The sequence below is a fragment of the Haliotis rufescens genome, unplaced genomic scaffold (assembly GCF_023055435.1).
Source record: "Haliotis rufescens isolate VD_foot unplaced genomic scaffold, xgHalRufe1.0.p SCAF_26, whole genome shotgun sequence".
Classification (NCBI taxonomy): domain Eukaryota; kingdom Metazoa; phylum Mollusca; class Gastropoda; order Lepetellida; family Haliotidae; genus Haliotis; species Haliotis rufescens.
This window is the reverse complement of record NW_025963957.1, coordinates 6,346,914-6,368,165: the sequence shown is the minus strand read 5'-3', so window position 1 is coordinate 6,368,165 and position 21,252 is coordinate 6,346,914. Positions and strand designations below refer to the sequence as shown.

Below are 21,252 nucleotides of genomic sequence, written 5' to 3'. Positions count from 1 at the left end.
TTACGACAGTCGTAGTGCTAAGATGGTCGTAACTCCCATTCTTTAACATAGACTTACGACAGTCGTAGTGCTAAGGTGATCGTAACTCCCATACTTTAACATAGACTTACGACAGTCGTAGTGCTAAGGTGATCGTAACTCCCATACTTTAACATAGACTTACGACAGTCGTAGTGCTAAGGTGATCGTAACTCCCATACTTTAACATAGACTTACGACAGTCGTAGTGCTAAGGTGATCGTAACTCCCATACTTTAACATAGACTTACAACAGTCGTAGTGCTAAGGTGATCTAACTCCCATACTTTAACATAGACTTGCAACAGTCGTAGTGCTAAGGTGATCTAACTTCCATACTTTAACATAGACTTACGACAGTCGTAGTGCTAAGATGGTCGTAACTCCCATACTTTAACAAAGACTTACAACAGTCGTAGTGCTAAGGTGATCGTAACTCCCATACTTTAACAAAGACTTACAACAGTCGTAGTGCTAAGGTGATCGTAACTCCCATTCTTTAACATAGACTTACAACAGTCGTAACACTACGATCGCTTTGTGGAACGGGGCCCATGACTATCTATAGGTATTGGCATAATTATGTTGAAGAAATATATTAATAACACTCGACCTTCATATAAGAGGTCATCTAAAACGGTGGGAAATGAAAATGAAAGTAAATTGGTGAAATTAACCAAATAGTAAATCGGCATTAGGTCTTCAATAGTCACTGAAGCGTACGTAAACTGCTTTCAATGAAATAATTCCCTCTGGTTGTGGCGAAGTGTCTCATATAAGGGACCGGTCAAGTTAGTTTAATCTGATGAACTCGATAAAGACTTTTTCTAAACAGTATATCTGAAATTTTGGGATATAATTCGACACCCCATCCCACCCACCTCTCCCCATGCCCACCCCAACCTTTGAATAGTTGTACCTAGAGTATCCGTTTTAAATATAAAAAAAAAAAAATTATAAATAGAAACCCGGGCATTATTTGAGACCATAAATATAACAAAATGTATATCAACAGAGACCACATTACATACAGGGGCGACCATGCTAATTAATATTTGCTGGAGGATGTTTGTTATCTGGTGGAGGATTTGACAGTTTGAAATATCTGATAAATGTGTGAGCTGTTTATCATAACAATTCTGTATACATTTACAATATAATAGTTCACATAAATTAAAATCTCCATAGGCATAGACTGACTGCTTTCCTGTTGACAATGTGTTGTGGATGGCTATTCATTTGAACTGTTGAACATGTGTAATTAAAACAAGTTGGAAGCTTGTCACTAACGTTTGGGATTTTTTCATCGGGAAAAACAAGAAGAATCTTCACGTCGTCCCTGAATTTATTATAAGATTCAATCAATGAGACATGTTAGTGCAATGTGAACGGTATGTTTAACTTTGTTCAATTATGTTCAGGATATCAGACAACACAACCAGATAATTATTTTTTTATCTGTGGATAAAATTCCAAAAGTGAACCCCCCTTTACAAATATCTGGGATCCGCCCCTGACACACATATATCTACAAATACCATGTGAAGTTTGATCTTGAAGGGTAATTCAACGGGGAAAACCCATAACCATTCGGCATCATTCGTGAACATTTCGTCCCATTCCGGGACAAGCCGAATGTAGCCTTCATTCGTCACCACTCGCCCCTTTCCGTAAGCTTCAGCGACGAATGATTGGACCGCCCCAAAGCGAGGCGAATGTTAGGAGCGATACGAAAGTAAAAAGGGGAATTCCCACGACCAGTTTCGGTCGAGTCAGTTTACGTCCCTTTCCCAGACCAGGCCTCAGCGCTACGTTTATCGAGAGGTATGCCTGTTGTACACGCGCGTGTAGTTCAACTATACTGTATTTAAGCTTCCGCACGCCAAAACGAAATGCGCGGCTAATAATAGACAAATCCCAGTCAAATTATAACAATTCCATACATTTTTGTCTGAATAAATATTACTCAAAAGCGAACGCCGTATTCTGGGACAAAATTTTCATAACAAATAACGTTAAGGAGAGTATTTTATGATCTAAGCCTTACAATTCGTACTGTGACGTGTTTTATAAATGTACATAAATTTATAACACATTTAAAGCCATTAATTTTCTTATCTGTACTGTTAGTAAGGTGACGATTGAGATCATCTGTAATTTGATTTAGTCTCTTTAGACATCGTGGTAATGTATCACACTACCCTAAACTAATAAATACATGCACGTTTGTAAAATACGCATTATCGCAGTCACAAATATAGCTGACAAACGATAGCCGAACTTTCTTTTCAGAACACAGGCCACTTTATTTTACTCTGATCCCTATTTTTCCTTTTTCTAGAGACAGACGTTGCTATCAAAAGTGGTACGTCATCTGAGAGGAAAACAGATATACTGGTTGGCTCACTTCTTTACACAATATTTTCTGTTAACTATCGGATTTAGATAATTTCTATCAAAGGGGAATCTTGACTTGATATAAGCTTTTCCACTATATCATATATCGTCGAATTCTCATATAGATTATTAAATATATGGAAAAATACATTTTTACAGCTTGGGGATATTCGAAGCCAGTGGCATTGATGCTGACTCACTTTAATCTATTCAACGTTTTTCAGAATGTATTCTTTGTACCCACCCTACACATTATCAAAAAAAGAGCATTGCATATTTTGCCACATTTTATACGGGGCGCGAACGGGCGTCTGGGAAAGGGACAACAACAGAATCTTCATATTGCCTTGTGTATAGCGTGTGCGTAAATCAGCGCCGCAAGCCCGTACAACTAGTTTAATACAATTATCATTTGTATATTCAAGCCACTGATTGGTCACTATATATGTATGACTCCTACTGGTCACTCTACACATTATTATATAATAGTAACATTCTTCTGTATTTCACACATCAATGAAACGGGAGGCTTACGTTGGTCTGGGAAAGTGACAACTACAGACTCTTCATATTGCCTTTTTTGGTGTGTGTAAAAATCCTCGTAGGCTACCCCTACAATGGGTATAATACAATGCCTTTTCTATTCGGTCCACTGACGTGTCACTCTTACACAATATTATGAAAAAAAGAGCATTGAGTGTGTTTCATGTTATTTTATACCGGACGCGAACATTGGTCTGGGAAAGGGAAAACTACACACTGTTCATATTGGCAGGCACAGGTTGTGGTAAAATCATCGCCACTATACCACATAAATAGTATGATACAAATATTATTGTGTACGGGGAACGGGCATTGGTCTAGTAAAGGGACAACTACAGACTGTTCCGATTGCCCTGCATATATATATATATATATGAGACAATCATTGCCTTTACCCCAACCAAGGCTATTTCTTTTCTAATAATGTGTACAGCCATCTGTTAATTGGCGTAAATATAAAAAGAAACAAAAAAAATTATTATACCAAATTATTATATAAAAGAAACATCCCTGTGTGTTTTCCAATATCAATTAAACGGGAGACGGACACTGGTCGCGGAAAGGGACAACTACAGACTTTTCATATTGCTTGTCTATTGAGTGTAGGAAGTAATCGTCGCTACCTCCACAGCTGTCGTAATATATTTATAATTTTTACTATGTATGACTCCAACTGGTCACTCTACAAATTATTATATAAAAGAAACATCCCTGTGTATTTTCCATTGTTAATTAAACGGGAGACGGACACTGGTCGTGGAAAGGGACAAGTACAGACTTTTCATATTCCTTGTCTATTGAGTGTGGGTAATTAATCGTGGCTACCTCCACAGCTGTCGTAATATATTTATTATTTTTACTATGTATGACTCCAACTGGTCACTCTACACATTATTATATAAAAGAAACACCACTGTGTATTTCCAATATCAATTAAACAGGAGACGAACACTGGTCGCGGAAAGGGACAACTACAGACTTTTCATATTGCTTGTATATAGCATGTGGGTAAATAATGGTCACTACCCCCACAGCTGTTGTAATTTATTTATTATTTTTACTATGTGTGACTCCTACTGGACCGTCTACACATTATTATATAAAAGAAACATCCCTGTGTGTTTTCACTTATCAATTAAACAGGAGACGAACACTGGTCTGGGAAAGGGACAACTACAGACTGCACACGGTCCTGTGTCTAAATATAGACACGGACGCGGTGGTGAAGGCTGGCTTACCCACATGCTATATCCAAGCAATATGAAAAGTCTGTAGATGTCCCTTTCCGCGACCAGTGTTCGTCTCCCATTTAATTGATATTGGTAAACACACAGTGGTGTTTCTTTTATATAATAATGTGTAAACGGTTCAGTGGGAGTCATACATACTAAAAATATTAAATATCTTACGACAGTTGTGGGGGTAGCGACGATTATTTACCCACATGCTATATACAAGCAATATGAAAAGTCTGTAATTGTCCCTTTCCGCGACCAGTGTTCGTCTCCTGTTTAATTGATAAGTGAAAACACTCAGGGATGTTTCTTGTATATAATAATGTGTAGACGGTCCAGCAGGAGTCATTCATAGTAAAAATAATATATATATATTACAACAGCTGTGGAGGTAGTGACCACTATTTACCCACACGCTATATCCAAGCAATATGAAAAGTCTGTAGATGTCCCTTTCCGCGACCAGTGTTCGTCTCCCATTTAATTGATATTGGTAAACACACAGTGGTGTTTCTTTTATATAATAATGTGTAGACGGTTCAGTGGGAGTCATACATACTAAAAATATTAAATATCTTACGACAGTTGTGGGGGTAGCGACGATTATTTACCCACATGCTATATACAAGCAATATGAAAAGTCTGTAATTGTCCCTTTCCGCGACCAGTGTTCGTCTCCTGTTTAATTGATAAGTGAAAACACTCAGGGATGTTTCTTGTATATAATAATGTGTAGACGGTCCAGCAGGAGTCATTCATAGTAAAAATAATATATATATATTACAACAGCTGTGGAGGTAGTGACCACTATTTACCCACACGCTATATCCAAGCAATATGAAAAGTCTGTATTTGTCCCTTTCCGCGACCAGCGTTCGTCTCCCATTTAATTGATATTGGTAAACACACAGTGGTGTTTCTTTTATATAATAATGTTTAGACGGTTCAGTGGGAGTCATACATACTAAAAATAATAAATATATTACAACAGCTGTGGGGGTAGTGACCATTATTTACCCACATGCTATATACAAGCAATATGAAAAGTCTGTATTTGTCCCTTTCCGCGACCAGCGTTCGTCTCCCATTTAATTGATATTGGTAAACACACAGTGGTGTTTCTTTTATATAATAATGTGTAGACGGTCCAGCAGGAGTCATTCATAGTAAAAATAATAAATATATTACAACAGCTGTGGGGGTAGTGACCATTATTTACCCACATGCTATATACAAGAAATATGAAAAGTCTGTATTTGTCCCTTTCCGCGACCAGTTTTCGTCTCCCATTTAATTGATATTGGTAAACACACAGGGATGTTTCTTTTATATAATAATATGTAGACTGACCAGTAGGAGTCATAAATAGTAAAAATAATCAAAATATTTCAACAGTTGTGGAGTTAGCGACGATTATTTACCCACGCGCTACATACAAGCAATATGAAAAGTCTGTAGATGTCCCTTTCCGCGACCAGTGTTCGTCTCCCATTTAACTGATATTGGAAATCATACAGGGATGTTTCTTTTATATAATAATGTGTAGATAGACCAGTAGGAGTCATACGTAGTAAAAATATTAAATATCTTACGACAGTTGTGGGGGTAACGACGATTATTTACCCACATGCTATATACAAGCAATATGAAAAGTCTGTAGTTGTCCCTTTCCGCGACCAGTGTTTGTCTCTTGTTTAATTGATATTGGAAAACACATAGCGATGTTTCTTTTATATAATAATTTGTAGACGTTCCAGTAGGAGTCATAAACGATGCGGTTGTACGATGATTCAAAGGATGTGTGGCAAATATTTTCATGCAGAGAACATGACAGAAATCTGCAAAGAGAATGTATTTAAAGCTTTAAGGTCAACAGAGAGGTCGCTATTTAGCACTTTTGTACGACGTTGCATGTGTTTTGCATCACAATGAGCAATATGACATCATAACAGTTGACCCGTGAAGATCCAGGGTAGAATAGGTCTTAAGAAACCCATTCTTGCCCTAAAAGGCGACTATGCTTGTCATAAGAGGCGACTAATGGGATCGGGTGGTCAGGCTCGCTGACTTGGTTGAAGCATGTCATCGATCCCAATTGCGTGGATTGATGCTCATGATATCAATGACAAGAATAGGTTGCTGAAGACCTAATCTACCCCGGGTCTTCACGGGTCTGATAAGTTTGTGTGAAGTATTACAGTGTAAGGGAACTGCTGAACATATAGAGCACCATATTGTGTTTACAGGCTGTTGTCAGGGATTCCGTATATTCAGATCAACAACCCACTCAAAATACTGGACTCAACCCATGCCACTTCACTCAATATGTTTTTGTAATACAAAAGAGTTGGCGTTTTATTTAGTCGTGGTAGAATGGAGATTTGATATTTGAAACCTCATGCTGCGCTTCTGGTTCCAAATTCAATTTAGCATGGTTAAATTTACAGGTAACCTAGCTCTACATTGAAAACACAGTATGTTTATGTCCTAAATATGATGCGCTGCCCTTTTGAAGCTTTTAGGTCAGGGGTATAAAAATATTTCTAAGTTCAAAACATGAAACAAGATACCGGTATATTTTCTGAGAAATTCCACTAAAGTGACTTATCAAACTTTGCACTGCACCTCCTCTATTTTAGTATGGAAACTGTTCCCTAAATTTCAAAAGAATGCATGCAGTGCTTAAAATGTTTAAGTAGAAAAAATATAAGTAACCCAATGAAAAACAGCTGTATTTTTTCAGAAAATCCAAAAATTGAAATCAAACCTCACGCAGCACCTGTCCTATTGATACACAAAGTTTGAGAAGAAGATATGCTGTAGTTTTCAAGTTATAAGTCACAATAGAAAATGTCCTCGGAAAGATTAAATCCCCGACCTTTTATGGTTAAGAAACCATTAATTTCAAGTCGGGCTCATGAAAATAACATTAAGGTTGCCTGACTGGCTTACTTAATTTTCTTGTGAACTATAACACATTATTCAGTTGACAAATATCAAACGAGAATATCCTGTTAAAATTGTCACAAGCTAGATATATTAAATAGCTGAGTTCTGATATTAAGGATGTACTGTAATATTTGTCATGCTTGTTATGATCCATTGTTGTAGTTCTGCAAGTGACAGAAACCCAATTGATATTGACTGTATTTCTAACAAAAGTAACATTCACTGAAACTTGAATACCAGATTTTATTCCTTGTATTTGGAAGTGTAAAAGTGCATTACACTGTCAAACACGCTTTATTTGTAAATTCAAGTTTTAAAGCACAGATGAAATGAAATTAAGACTTAAAACTAAGTACCATACCACAATAAAACTTTTCACAGTTTGCAGTTATTGAGGCATTTATTTCGTGATATATTTGCAGTAGGGCTGGGACGAGTTCAAATTTACTACCCGGTTACCCGATCCCCTATTACCCGGGTACCCACTGCAAGTCTCAAGAGTAGGGAACAAAATGTCAGATTAGTAATTGTTTTACCGCAGCCCTGGCTAAAGTTATTCAGATACATGTATCAAACAATCAGATCATGCGTACACTGAAGGAATGGGTACATCGTCAGAAAATAATGTTAACATTAGCGACTTGTAGTGTAACCACTGAGCTATAGTATGTTTTTGTCTTTAAACAATATATAACGTGACTAACCACGGGTCTGGGTAGTCCTGTGGGTACCCGGGTCCTATTCAGGGCCCACAAGACTCGAGTACCCGAGTCACCCGTCCCAGCCGACCATAACTCACCTAAGAGACTTCCCTGAAGTTATAGTAAGCGATCTGTACGTTAATATAACAACAAGCCGACCTTCGACAGTAAACTGCGTAAACAGATCCGCCATGACAGTAGCACTGAGCGCAAGTAATTAATAGGAACTGTCGCGTCCCTTGCAAGATGTATACCGCTCGATAAACGTAGCGCTGGGAAAGGGTCGTAAACTGACGCGCCCAACAGTTGGTCTTCACAGGTGGAAGGGTATTTCGGTCGTATTTCTTGGGTTACGTCTTATTCCTTTTTCACGATTGGTGAAAATCATTCAGTAAGAAGCACGGGTAAGTAAGGAGTGTGTTGTTACGTGAACCGTCAGTATTGTACTTGTGTCACTGCTTCAAAATACTGTCGTAGTAGTTTCTATATAGTTTCTATATAGTCCGGATAAATGTCAAACGTGAATTGTGATTCGCACCTTAGAGATCTAGTTGACAATCATTTTGATAATCTTCTTACACTATTACCAACATTTAGTAACCGTCATTATTCTTTCTTCGAGTTTGTTTGCTATTATTATTATTATTATTAGTTACAACTTACATGGTCCTGTGTCCCATTATGGGTAGTTTGAGAAGGGAGCTAGGCCTACCTCTTGAGACTGCCAGGGGTTCGTGGGTCTTTTTAGAGGTAATTGGGATACAGCAGTGTTCACGCGGGACGCAAATAACAGGTTCGTAAATTCAACATTTTGAAAAAAACGGTGTACAGAAAATTACCCATTATATCTTTTCCATATTCTGATTGACATCATGAGCATCGATCTACGCAAATGGGATACGATGTTTTGTATGTTTGTTGTTTAACACCGCACTCAGCAATATTCCAACTATTTGATGGAGGTCTGCAGTGATTGACATCATGAGCATCGATCTGCACAAATGGGATACCATGTTTTGTTTGTTTGTTGTTTAATATCGCACCCAACAATATTCAAGCTATATGACGGTGGTCTGAAAACAATCAAGTCTTAACCAGACAATCCAGTGATGGACATCATGAGCATCGATCTACGCAGATGGGATACTATGACATGCATCAACCAAGTCAGTGAGTCTGACACCAAACACCCTTCTCTCCCCCACCCTAATATATGACCAGTCACTAATGCAGTTTTAGCCCCATGTTTCACGTATAACATATGTTTCAGTTATTTCCAATGTGACGTCTACAAGCAGCAACTAAGACTTTTTCTCCACTTCAGTCGAACAAATAATAAATCATCAGCATATTTCTCAACATATTCAAGTGTTGTCATCAAAAGAATGGCATGTCTGCCTACAGGGATGTTTTTCTAGAGGTCACTGCAGTAACTGGGAGTTTCGAATATTGATAGTTAACCTAGCTCTTCACAATGGATAACTCTGGGTATGACATCGGACCACATGACGCGGAATATCAGAATGGATTGGAAATGGATTTGGTAATAGATAATCCTCCTGATGCCGATGACCCAAGTGTTCCCCCTCACTTCCACTCCAGATATACATCAAGTCAGGTGAACAATGTTTCCTCTATGCCCCCCGAATACACCCAACACCGGGTGTATGGAACTGACATGGTGGTATGGCGGATGCATTTCGAGGAACCCATTGACATGACCCCCCCAGACCAGAACCCTCTCAACACAGCTGATGCTTGTCCAGTACCTGTGGACATTGTACATAATGTTTTGTACATTGAAAGTAATCGCTTACAGACATTTGCTGGTAAATGGCCAGCACAGGCAAACGTCACCCCCAAGGCGTTGGCCAGGGAAGGGTTTTACTATGAAGGTCCTGGGGACAGAGTTAGGTGTGTCTACTGTACAGGGGTACTCAAACACTGGGAGAAGGGAGATGTTGTTTCAGAGGAACACAAGAAACACTTCCCCAACTGTGTGGTACACAGGGTACGGGCAGCTGGTCACCGGGGGGCAAACCCCATCATCGACAGCCAGCAGGTAGCAGCACATCTGGACAGGTCGACAACGGCAGACCTGGGCGTGAAGTCGACCGACGACACAACAGCTGACAGTCTGGGCATTGTGAAGAATAAACCTAAATTCCCTCAGTATGGGATTGAGTCTACCCGCCTGGGGACATTCGGAGACTGGCCAGGTCAAATCAAACAGACGCCGGAAGACATGGCGAAGGCTGGGCTGTATTACTTGGGTAAGCAATGAGACAGTTTCTTCTGCCTGTTACAATCAATCACTTCACTATCTGCCTGTCCATCAGTTCATTGCGATTCTTTTCACAGAAAACTTTTCTGACTTCTCGTCCGAGTATGTTTTTCAGCCTGATTTTTCTACCTTCTATCATAAGGGTCTATAGTCATGGTAATAAGCCATGTTCAGGGTTAGAAATGAGTCCACTCTTCTGAAACTAGTGACTTTCAGCAAGGGCTACAGTTCACAGTGAACTATTACTTTGCCATTAAGTAGGATTGCAACTCTTCAGCGTGTCATTTATTTCTTACCTTGATGTTTACTACAGACTCTGTTTCAGGGTAGTCCAGCATCAATCTCATTAAAATCAGACCTCAGTTCTCGCTATTGCTAAACAAAGATCTGAGGACATCCCATTAGGGGTCACGTCAGAACGACCTTTCATCCGACCAATCAGAGCGTCGCTTACCAGATTATGAAAGTGACAATCGGTCAAAGTTCGCGCAAGGTCGTATTGACTTGAGCCGTGATGGGGTGTCCTCAGATCTTTGATTAGTGGTAGCGAGAACTAAGATCTGATTTTAATGAGATAGGGCCAGCATCTGTTAATATCTGTCGATCCATTTGTGGGTCCCATTGGAAAAGTAATCATGTAAAAACCAACTATATCATGAAAACAACATGGACAAGGTGAATACTGTAGTGTCCATTAATGCTGTGTGGATTCATGGCTTGTACTGTGGACACAATATATGTTAACAATTACATGAGGATGTATTGCTGCTGCTTGTACCCTCGTCCAGGCAAAGCTTACCATTCCTTTGTGTACTTTCAGGGAAGGGAGACCAAGTGATGTGTTTCTCCTGCGGTGGTCGCCTGCACACGTGGGACCCGACTGATGACCCCATGGAGGAACACACCAAGTGGTACCCCCAGTGTGCCTTCGTCAAACTCGCCAGGGGAGGCAACTCAAGTTCTAGGGTAGGGAATGTTCCACTTTACCATTTTAATGTTTTTTTCTCTATGTCATCATTATAAGGACTAAGTAGGCACAATTTATGGATGACTACTTCTTTATTTACTGTAAAGGCGACGTTTTGGTATAGATCATTATGTCATTGTAAGGCAAGATCTATACCGTAACGTCGCCTTTACTGTAAGTGAAGAAGTTGTTATCCGTAAATTGTGTCTGCTTTGTCGTCCGTCAACTTCTAATACTGCCAATCAAACAGTTCATTATGAGGTTTAGTGGTTTAGAAATGTTGGTTTCTACTACTGCTGCATAACATCCAGTTTCATCAAACACTTTTCCATAAGCATTGATGAAAGTGAATGTTAACTTGCTGTGGTATTCCATGACTGATACATCCCATTTTGAAATGTTTGTTGATGTCTGTGCTTGACATGCTTAACACTTTCTGTAGTGTATTTGTAATCAAGTACTTAGCATGCTATATTGAACATTATACCGTGACTTTGGGAAGTGCTCAATTCTGATTGGACAATCAGCGGCACCAAATAACCTACCTACTTTCCTTCTTGATGTTGAAGCATTCTACATTGTCACATTATCAGTGAGTGAGTGAAATGATGGGTTGGTTATTTATATTTTCAGAATGGCAGAACTGTAGCAGATTCAGGTAATAATTATGTTTGTTTTTTAAATCTACTTTCACAAGTTAAGAAATCAGAGGACCGTCTTCGTGGTCTGGTGGTAGAGCGTCCGCCCGGAGAGCGGAAGGTCCGGGGTTCGATCCCCGACCGCGTCATACCAAAAGACGTTAAAAGATGGCACTTGTTGTTACCCTGTCTGGCGCTCGGCATTAAGGGGCTAAAACAAGGACTGGTCGGCTCGGAGTCAGTATACTGTGTCTGAGTGGGGTATTCATGTTAAACTGCGACATGGTATCTCAGTGAGCTAGCACTATAAATCGGCATCAGTCCGGACTAGTACAAGCAGCCACACAAACACACACACGTACATGCACGTCGCTATATAAGTGCAATAATCTTGGACGCGACGTTAAACCCCATTTCACCTCACCTCACCTCAGAAATCAGAGAAATTACACATCATTTGTGTGATGGTGGCCTAACAGTTACTGGTGAACTATGATCATGGTGCTTTCTTAATAGCATCCAGGGTGTTATCCGTTGGCCTGTGGCCAGTTAAAATTACGAAAGGCTTGCTGAAACGTAAACTAGATGTTTAATTGTTTAAGTTGGACACTGCTCATGAATCAGGGATGAGGTCGTGTAATTTGTAGATAATCTCAGTAGCATGACACAACATTTTGTAATGTTCTGCACAACAACATTTATTTGCCCACAAAATCACCACGAAATGAGGCAGGTGGAAGCCAGCATCTCAGAGTGCAGGAAAAGATAATTTAGGGTGAGGAGTTCTAAACATTTCAGAGCCCCCTGCATAACTTAGTCGCGACCTCCTTCATTTAGTTCTGGGCCAGTTAGTTTGGAGAAGGACCAGTTACTTTTGAAAGGAGCAAGTCCTGCCTTCTACGTACAATGTGTTGTTAAATCTACCTCAGACTTCTGGGCCCACTTGCACAAAGCGATCTTAGCGCTAAGATGATCGTAACTCCCATACTTTAGCATAGGCTTACAATAGTCGTAGTGCTAAGATTGCTTTGTGCAAGTGGTGTCTGGTCCCAAAGCCCAAGGGAATATCGCGAATATGCCTGGAACAATGTTTCTGATGTAAATTAGAATCTAATTCTTCTTCAGATCGTTTAGAGAAGAACCCCTCTGTCCAGGCCTTGGTGGACAATGGCTGCAAACTTGAGGACATCAGCCATGCCATAGAGCAGCTACACTTGGATGGAGGTAGGTCGAACCTTGCGGCGTTGGCTGCATGTTGTTGTGTTATGCTGCACGCCTTACACTTTATAGACGGCTATATACAGTATCGCTATTCAGACATGTCTTGACCAGAAGGAAGTCAGGAATGTATCTGGTTATGACTATTATTACTTGGGATTAGGATTCAAAGGTAAAATATTGCTGCCTCAGGTTGTAAAACTGAGAACAATGTATGTGTGGTAGATTGGAATGTCCAAGCCTGGACAATGTGGACTGTCCAAGCCTGCCATTACTGCTTTTTATTAGACATTCCAAACAAACCTTCGGGTTTCTCGACGGTGATAAGTTGGGTGGGAAGAGACCTCACCTTCTCCTGGGTGGCCAGAGTCAGTGGCCATGTTCTAAGTACTGAATGTCTAAAGGATATTGATACGCAGTGGAAGTCTTAAAAAATAACTCAACAAAACTTAAAGTTAATGTCTGTTTAATAACTGAAACTCAATTTTAAATCATATTTGATTTAACCCACGATTTCAGAAACAATTTCTAAAATAACTATTTACCACGATTTGTCCTTATTTGACAATGTTTTAGTCCTTATTTGACTATGTTTCAGTCCTTATTTGACAATGAAAAAACCCTTATTTGGTTTTATTAAAGTCCTCATTTGACTTTACAAATACTACAATTGTGCCCTGATTTGACACTGTCAGAGGCAGCAACCGGCAACGTGGCTGCTCTCTACCAAGCATGACTGTAAAAGTGACATGGCTAGGGACAGAGTTCCCCGCCGCACACATTTGCGCATGCAGCCCGTGCGCCACGTGCTGTCCAGAACACCACACTTTAACAAGTGGTGCGTTCACGCAAATGTTTCTGAATGATTTGTCATCCTTCTGTTCATTTCCCCCCACTTTGATAGTCCAATGTCTATCATAATTCTACAATGATCATAATAACACAATTTTCATGCAATAAACATTGAAATTTCACACGTTATAATGTTCAATTTTCTGAAAAATAAACAATTCAAAGTTCAATTAAAGTTCATCCTGAAAAAGAAACACTTTTTCATCGCACAATCACAAATGAAATCTGAAGTCCTTGAAAAGCACAAACATTTTCCTGTAAATGTCAGTAATCAGAATATGTCCTTTTCACTCACGTGTCCTTGTTCCTCTTCTGTATCCGTTTTATTTTGATTTCTTCATCCTCTTCTGTTCAATCCTCTGTATTGTTCATCCGTCCTTTCCATTTCATTGGGGGCACGGGTGGCCCAGTCGTCTAAGGCGCCGTGATTCGCTGTGCAGAGTTGCGTCCCTTGGGCACGCCAGAAATCTATGATTGTGGGTTCGAATCCCGGTTCGCCCCGATTATGTTTCTAGGTTTGTCAGCACCATACCCGTGCTCGTTGGTTTCACCGAAGTGGTAAACGTTTGAGACCTGCATCACTTCGGGCTTTCCTCCCACAATAAGATGACACGCCATGATATAACTGGAATACTGTTAAAAGCGGCGTTAAACCCAACTTACTCACTCACTCACGCACTTTCCATTTCATTCTTTTCTGTTCGTCCCATCTTCTTCATCCTTTTCTGTCTTATGTTCCCGTCTGTCGCCTTGTGTCCATACCAGAGGACAAACTTTTGTGACTGGTCTTGTTATTATAGTTTTGTCTGTTTTAATGTCCACAACTCTCACATGACCATCTGTGCCTGGATATGTCCTCGTGATGATCCCGAGCTTCCAACTTCCCCGAGGTGCTTCTGGTGATATGATGATAACCACGTCATCCACTTGTAGATCCCGGCTGGGTGAAAACCATTTCTTTCTTGTCTGAAGTGAAGGTAACCATTCCTTCATCCAGCGTTTCCAGACATGATGTACGAGTTCCTGTACTCTTCTCCATCTTCTTCTTGGATTAAAAGGTGTAACATCTACAGAATCTGGAGCAAAGATTCCACCCATTTGACCATGTAGAAAATGGTTTGGCGTCAAAGGTTTGGCGTCATTTGGGTGAGCACTTTGATGTCAAAGGGCGGGAATTTATAAGTCCTTCAGCACCAACAAACGATGTCATCAATTCCTCATCTGTTATATCTCCAGATCCAAGAATGGCCTACACGATGTCATCAATTCTTCATCTGTTACATCTCCAGATCCAAGAATGGCCTACACGATGTCATCAATTCTTCATCTGTTATATCTCCAGATCCAAGAATGGCATATATTGCTCGCTTGGCAGCCCGAACCATTGATTCAAAGACTCCACCAAAGTTTGGAGCATGAGGAGAATTAAATTTTTAAAAAAACCTCTGTTCGCCAGAGATGACTTCACAGTATCTGTATCTAGCTTAGCAACAAGTTGCTTCAGCTCATTTGTAGCTCGAACAAAATTAGTGCCATTATCTGATAGGATTTCCTTGGGTAGCCCTCGTCTACTCGCCATTCTGTAGAATGCATTAAGAAACGAATCACTGTCTAGAGCATATGACATCTCCAAATGTACTGCTCTGGCTGCTAAGCAATTGAAGAGGCACAAATAACGTTTTTGTCTGGATTTTCCACGTCCCTGAATCGTTAGAAATGGCCCAGCATTGTCAACACCTGCCTGCTCAATAGCTCTAAGAGAGTACCTCAAACGAATCTTTGGAAGTGGCGCCATTATTTGAGCTGCTGGCTTTGCCTTTTGTCGATGACAATGTGAACACTCTTGTTCCTATTCACGAATCTCTTCACGACCGGCAATTATCCAAAAACGAGAGGATAAAACAGCAAGCACTTGGTTTGTTCCAAGAACATGATTGCCATCTTCATGATGCTTCTTAACAATCAGCTTCGTTACCCAGTGTTTTCTAGGCAAAATAATTGGGAATTTTGTTTGGAAAGGCAAATAATCTGCATGTTTGAGTCTGCCAGCAGACCTAAGGAGACCATCATCATCCAGAACAGGATGAAGATTAATGAGTTTGCTACCTTTGGAAACATGCTTTCCATTTGCTATCGCCAAATAATCTTTTGAGAATGCATCTTTTTGTGCATTACAAATGATGTGCTTTTCAGCATCAGCAATTTCTTCTGTGGTTAAGCAACCCAGCTGTCTTTCATCTGATTTAACAGAAGCATTGTTAAGAAATCTGTACACCCATGCTGTAATGTGTGTAAGCCTTTTCCAATCGGAAAATCTTGTAGGTTCCAGTAACCAAACTGAATCAGAAAATGTCACTAGGGATACAGATTGTTTCGTATCTTTCTTTTTCATTTCAGATTCATGCGATGTCCTGACATTCACGGTTTGTTCAGGCCATTTGCTTTCATCACACTGCAGAAATTCTGGTCCATATTTCCACGATGCAGTGAACAATTTCTGAACTGATGTTGCTCTGGTGATAATATCTGCAGCATTTAGTTCTGATGGAACATGCTTCCATTGAGAGGTATCAGTATGCTCCTGTATGAAAGCAACACGGTTGGCTACAAATGACTTGAAATAACGGCTGTGATGTTTGATCCAACACAGCACATTAAGACTATCAGTCCACAGCACATTAAGACGATCAGTCCACGGCACATTAAGACTATCAGTCCACAGAACTGAAGTGGAAACACTAATTTCAAGGGCATGTGAAACAGCCAACATCAACCGAACTCCTAACACAGCTGCCATTAACTCAAGTCCAGGGATGGTTACACACTGCAAAGGAGCAACCCGACTTTTAGCTGCTACCAGCTGGCTTGAATTGTCACCGTTTTCATTGGTATTGACAGAATACAAGACTGCACCATATGCATCCTCAGATGCATCAACAAATACATGTAGTTTTGTTCTTCTGCCATCAAGCTGCAGTTGTAAACACCTGGGAAACCGTAATCCATCTAACTGACTTCTCTCTGTGAGCCATTGTGATGCTTCCTTTTTCAGATCATGTTCAACCACATCATCCCAGTCCATGCCTGACAACCACAGTTTCTGCATGGTAATTTTTGCCCTGATGTGAAATGAAGCCAGAAAACCAAGGGGATCAAACAATTTTGCTATCTCTCTAAGAAACCCTCCCTTGGTAAGTATCGAGTTCTCTCCTGCACTAGGACTGCGAAAGCAGAAATCATCATCTTGAGCTAGCCAGACAAGACCTAGTGTTTTTGCTGACGGTAACTCATCCTGTGTCAAGTTGACCTCGGATGCTCTATCTTCAACTGGTATGTGTCTGAGGACCTCTGGAGTGTTTGATAACCATTTTCTTGATCGCATTCCCACTTTTCCCCACAAGGCTGTAAGTTGTTTGTACAATTCGATACCATCATCCACTTCTGGAACAGAATCCATACCATCGTCCATGTACGTGGATTTGCAAACAGTGTTTGCAGCTTTTGGGAAGAGATGCTCAAACCTCCTTACTTTTTCCTTAGAAATGTATTGTGCCAGAAAAGGAGAAGCATTCATGCCAAAGACCACTCTCTGGAATTCATATATCTGTGGTATTTCTGATTGCTTTAATCATCTCCACACGAACCTAAAGTATGAACGGTCTTTGGATGGAATTCCTATTTGTAAATACATTTCAGCAATGTCACAAACCAAAGCTATTTTGTATTTGCGGAATCGAAGAAGTATCTCAAACAAATCACCCTGAAGTTTTGGTCCCTGGTGTATGATGTCATTCAATGAAATACCCTGACATTCACATAATGCTTCAACCAACTCCTGTCGTTGAGTTTCAAATATCCATCTTTGGTATTGACTGATCATGGATTCCATCATTTTCTTCAGAATCTGTACATACAAAGATCCATTGCCTAACTCTTCTAACCTATCAGACTCCCTTAGGTTTACAACCACAACATCCAGCATATCAGCAAACCGTTCAAAGTCCTTTGCATTACCAGGTCGCACTGGCTTGAAGGATAAAAATTTCTTCCAATTGGAGTGCAATATGACATCTCACACCTCCAAATTTACGTTCCAGTTTCTCAAGAGCTACACCATAGGCAGCTGCGCTGTGACCTAAGTCTTGAATGACCTTCATTGCATCACCACTAACATACTGGCGCAACTGAAGCAGCTTATATTCTGGTGTGGCAGGTGCTTTGTCTATACAAGCAATAAATGCAGCCTTCCAGGCTTCATATGATTTGACATCTCCAGTAAAGACAGGGATAGACACACGCTTAAAATGTTTCCACATGTCTCTACCGATATCATAACTGTGTGAAAGTGTAGGTGCCCTACGATTGTAACAAGTATCTGAATGCTGCCTCACCATCTGAACTGGTTCATGATGTGGTTCTACTTGATAACCTGATTGCCCACCGACTGATTTCGTATGACAAGAAGCGTTTTCTACAGGAGCATCTTTCACTTCTACCTTCTTTTCAGAATTAAACATTTGTGACAGACAATATTTGGAAGTAGCATCAGACCTATTTCTGAGATAGTCCTGTGCATCATCTTGAGCTTTAGTACCTACCTCTTCTAATAGTTCACCTTCCTGTGTGACCTTGACCATATTGTTTTTATCACCAACAGCTTCAAACAGTTCTGACAGGTTCACAATAACTTCTAAAGCCTTTAGCTGGTAACTGTTTAATTTGTCTATGGCTTCCTGAACCTCCATTCGTAATGGAATATCTTCTTGATCAACTAGCTTCTCCAAAGCATTTTTTGATTTTGTGAAAGCTGATTTAACTATCATATTTTGCCTCTTCAGAGAGTTCATTGTAGATTCATAATCTGTTTTGTTTGAAATACCATCAGACTCAGGCAGAGGTATGTCTGCAATTGTATCAAGTGTAAACTCTGTTTTGTCCATTTTCCCCTTTAAGGGAGAGATTACACTAGTACGGGACATGTTTGTAAGCTAACACGTGATCACGTTTTCTTATCAAAATTCAACATAATACCCAAAGCTAATGTACATGGGTAAACAAACAGTGTATAATTACCATGGTAACGGTTGTTGGATAAACACCACAAATTACCACCTGTGCTTTATCATACAACCAATTTCCAGTTGACTATGCTACATCGAAACTATGTACAATGAAACTAAACTGTCTGTTCAAATCACATCAACATGTGATTTAGCAACTATTGGTATGGTAACCACGCTCTGCTACCATTTTGATACGCAGTGGAAGTCTTAAAAAATAACTCAAGAAAACTTAAAGTTAATGTCTGTTTAATAACTGAAACTCAATTTTAAATCATATTTGATTTAACACACGATTTCAGAAACAATTTCTAAAATAACTATTTACCACGATTTGTCCTTATTTGACTATGTTTTAGTCCTTATTTGACAATGTTTTAGTCCTTATTTGACTATGTTTTAGTCCTTATTTGACAATGTTTTAGTCCTTATTTGACAATGTTTTAGTCCTTATTTGACTATGTTTCAGTCCTTATTTGACAATGAAAAAACCCTTATTTGGTTTTATTAAAGTCCTCGTTTGACTTTACAAATACGACCATTGTGCCCTGATTTGACACTGTCAGAGGCAGCCACCGGCAACGTGGCTGCTCTCTACCAAGCATGACTGTAAAAATGACAAGGCTAGGGACAGAGTTCCCCGCCGCACACATTTGCGCATGCAGCCCGTGCGCCACGTGCTGTCCAGAACACCACACTTTAACAAGTGGTGTGTTCGCGCGAATGTTTCTGAATGATTTGTCATCCTTCTGTTCAGATATTGTATGTTTGAAAAAAAAATCAGCCTTCTGTACATTTATTCTGAACTGGTCTTTCACAGTTGGTGTAAGTACAATCCCATCAGCTGAAGCCATATGGGAGAAGATCGAGGAGAAGTCCCAGACACAGGGCAGGGAGGTTGTGCTTCAGAATGGACACTCACAAAGCAGTGATGGTAAGGAGCTCTATACATGAAGGTGTACTGAAACACCAGTTGATAACATGCTTCATTCAGAAATGATGTTTGTACGGGTTTAGATCTGTTGCCTGCTATTGTCATGAGTTGTAGCTTTACACTTCGTTTGTTTGTCTGTTGTTTATGGCTGCACTCTGCAACATTCCAGCTATAGGATGGCGGTCTGTAAATAATCGAGTCTGATCCAGAAAATCTAATACTTGACATCATGAATATTGATGCGATTGGAATACGATGACATGCATCAACCAAGTCAGCACGACTGACCACCCTATCCCATTAGTCGCCTCCTGCGACAAGCATGGTCGCCTTTTACGGCAAGAATGGGTTGCTGAAGACCTTCACGGGTCATCTTTAATAGAACAAACTGATAACATTACTGTAATCTTTGCTGTAATAATCTTATGAACAATGTCTTGGGTGAAGTCGGCTATGATCACAGCATCCGTTGATTGGTCCGCAGATGTACAAGCGTTGCTGACCGAGAACCGGGAGCTGAAGGAGCAGCGGCTGTGTAAAGTGTGTCTGGAGAATGAGATCAGCATCATCTTCCTGCCCTGCGGCCACCTCACCTGCTGCAGCAAGTGTGCGACAACGCTGTCCGAGTGCCCCATCTGTCGGGGCAAGATCAATGGGTCAGCAAAAGCGTATTGGCCTTGAATGTGTGCTCCTTATGAACGGGAGACCTTACTATTATTATTACATTTTCACCTTAACGAGGCAAAGGAGTAAACTAGTACGTGTTTAAAGTACTGTTTCCATGCTTGCTGAACTACGCTGGAATTATAAAGATATTTTTTATTACAATATACATCTTGATTATCGATCGTCCCGACTCTTAGGACCCTGTAAATAGTGACAAGGCTGTGATTTTTGTTTTTGTTACATGACTTTAAGAGGTCTTTACACTGTTGTTATTATAACTAGTAGAGCCTGCTGTCTGAGGTGTCTAAGCTGTGTGTAGAGGGGGCTAGGACAAATATTGAGTCTATCCCAAGATAACTCAATCCATCCTTGCTGCATTTTTTTATTTTTTATTCTGAACATAATAAAAATAATTACTCACTCACTCAACTCACTCAGAAAGACACCAATCACACACACACACACACACACACACACACACACACACACCAAGTTGTTTGTTAGTGTACAGTACCAGAATATTTAGATGTTAAGCTGTTGTAGTTGCTTCTGTAGTACGTACAGAATTTGTTCATCAGTAATTTTTGTAGTTTGGTGTCGGTATTCCTTTTTTCAAATGTGCATATTATTTTATATCCAAAAAGGGGTCAATATTTACCTATATCACTTATGACACATGTATGTATTTACAACACTTATCAATAAAAGTTTAGGACTCCTCAACAAGCCTCCAAGTTTTAAACTTCTGTCAAACCATGTAGATATATTTGATATTAAATGTAGCACAAGA

At 40.0% G+C, this 21,252-nt stretch overlaps 1 protein-coding gene across 1 annotated transcript; it reads left to right on the top strand.

Annotated features, from left to right (window-relative positions):
- Positions 1-8,094: 8,094 nt before the first annotated feature.
- Positions 8,095-21,252, top strand: LOC124122398 (E3 ubiquitin-protein ligase XIAP-like). The gene is made up of 7 exons (XM_046485464.2): positions 8,095-8,247; positions 9,114-10,116; positions 10,948-11,093; positions 11,728-11,752; positions 12,858-12,956; positions 19,683-19,796; positions 20,281-21,252. The coding sequence occupies exons 2-7, from the start codon at positions 9,318-9,320 to the stop codon at positions 20,475-20,477; spliced, it is 1,380 nt and encodes a 459-aa protein (XP_046341420.2). The 5' UTR covers positions 8,095-8,247; positions 9,114-9,317; the 3' UTR covers positions 20,478-21,252.

Bases quoted from the DNA above. Each gene is read 5' to 3' on its own strand.
- LOC124122398 (XM_046485464.2), top strand. From the start codon at position 9,318: ATGGATAACTCTGGGTATGACATCGGACCACATGACGCGGAATATCAG. The intron at 10,117-10,947 runs GTAAGCAATGAG...GTGTACTTTCAG, and splicing joins GGCTGGGCTGTATTACTTGG to GGAAGGGAGACCAAGTGATG. The intron at 11,094-11,727 runs GTAGGGAATGTT...TTATATTTTCAG, and splicing joins GAGGCAACTCAAGTTCTAGG to AATGGCAGAACTGTAGCAGA.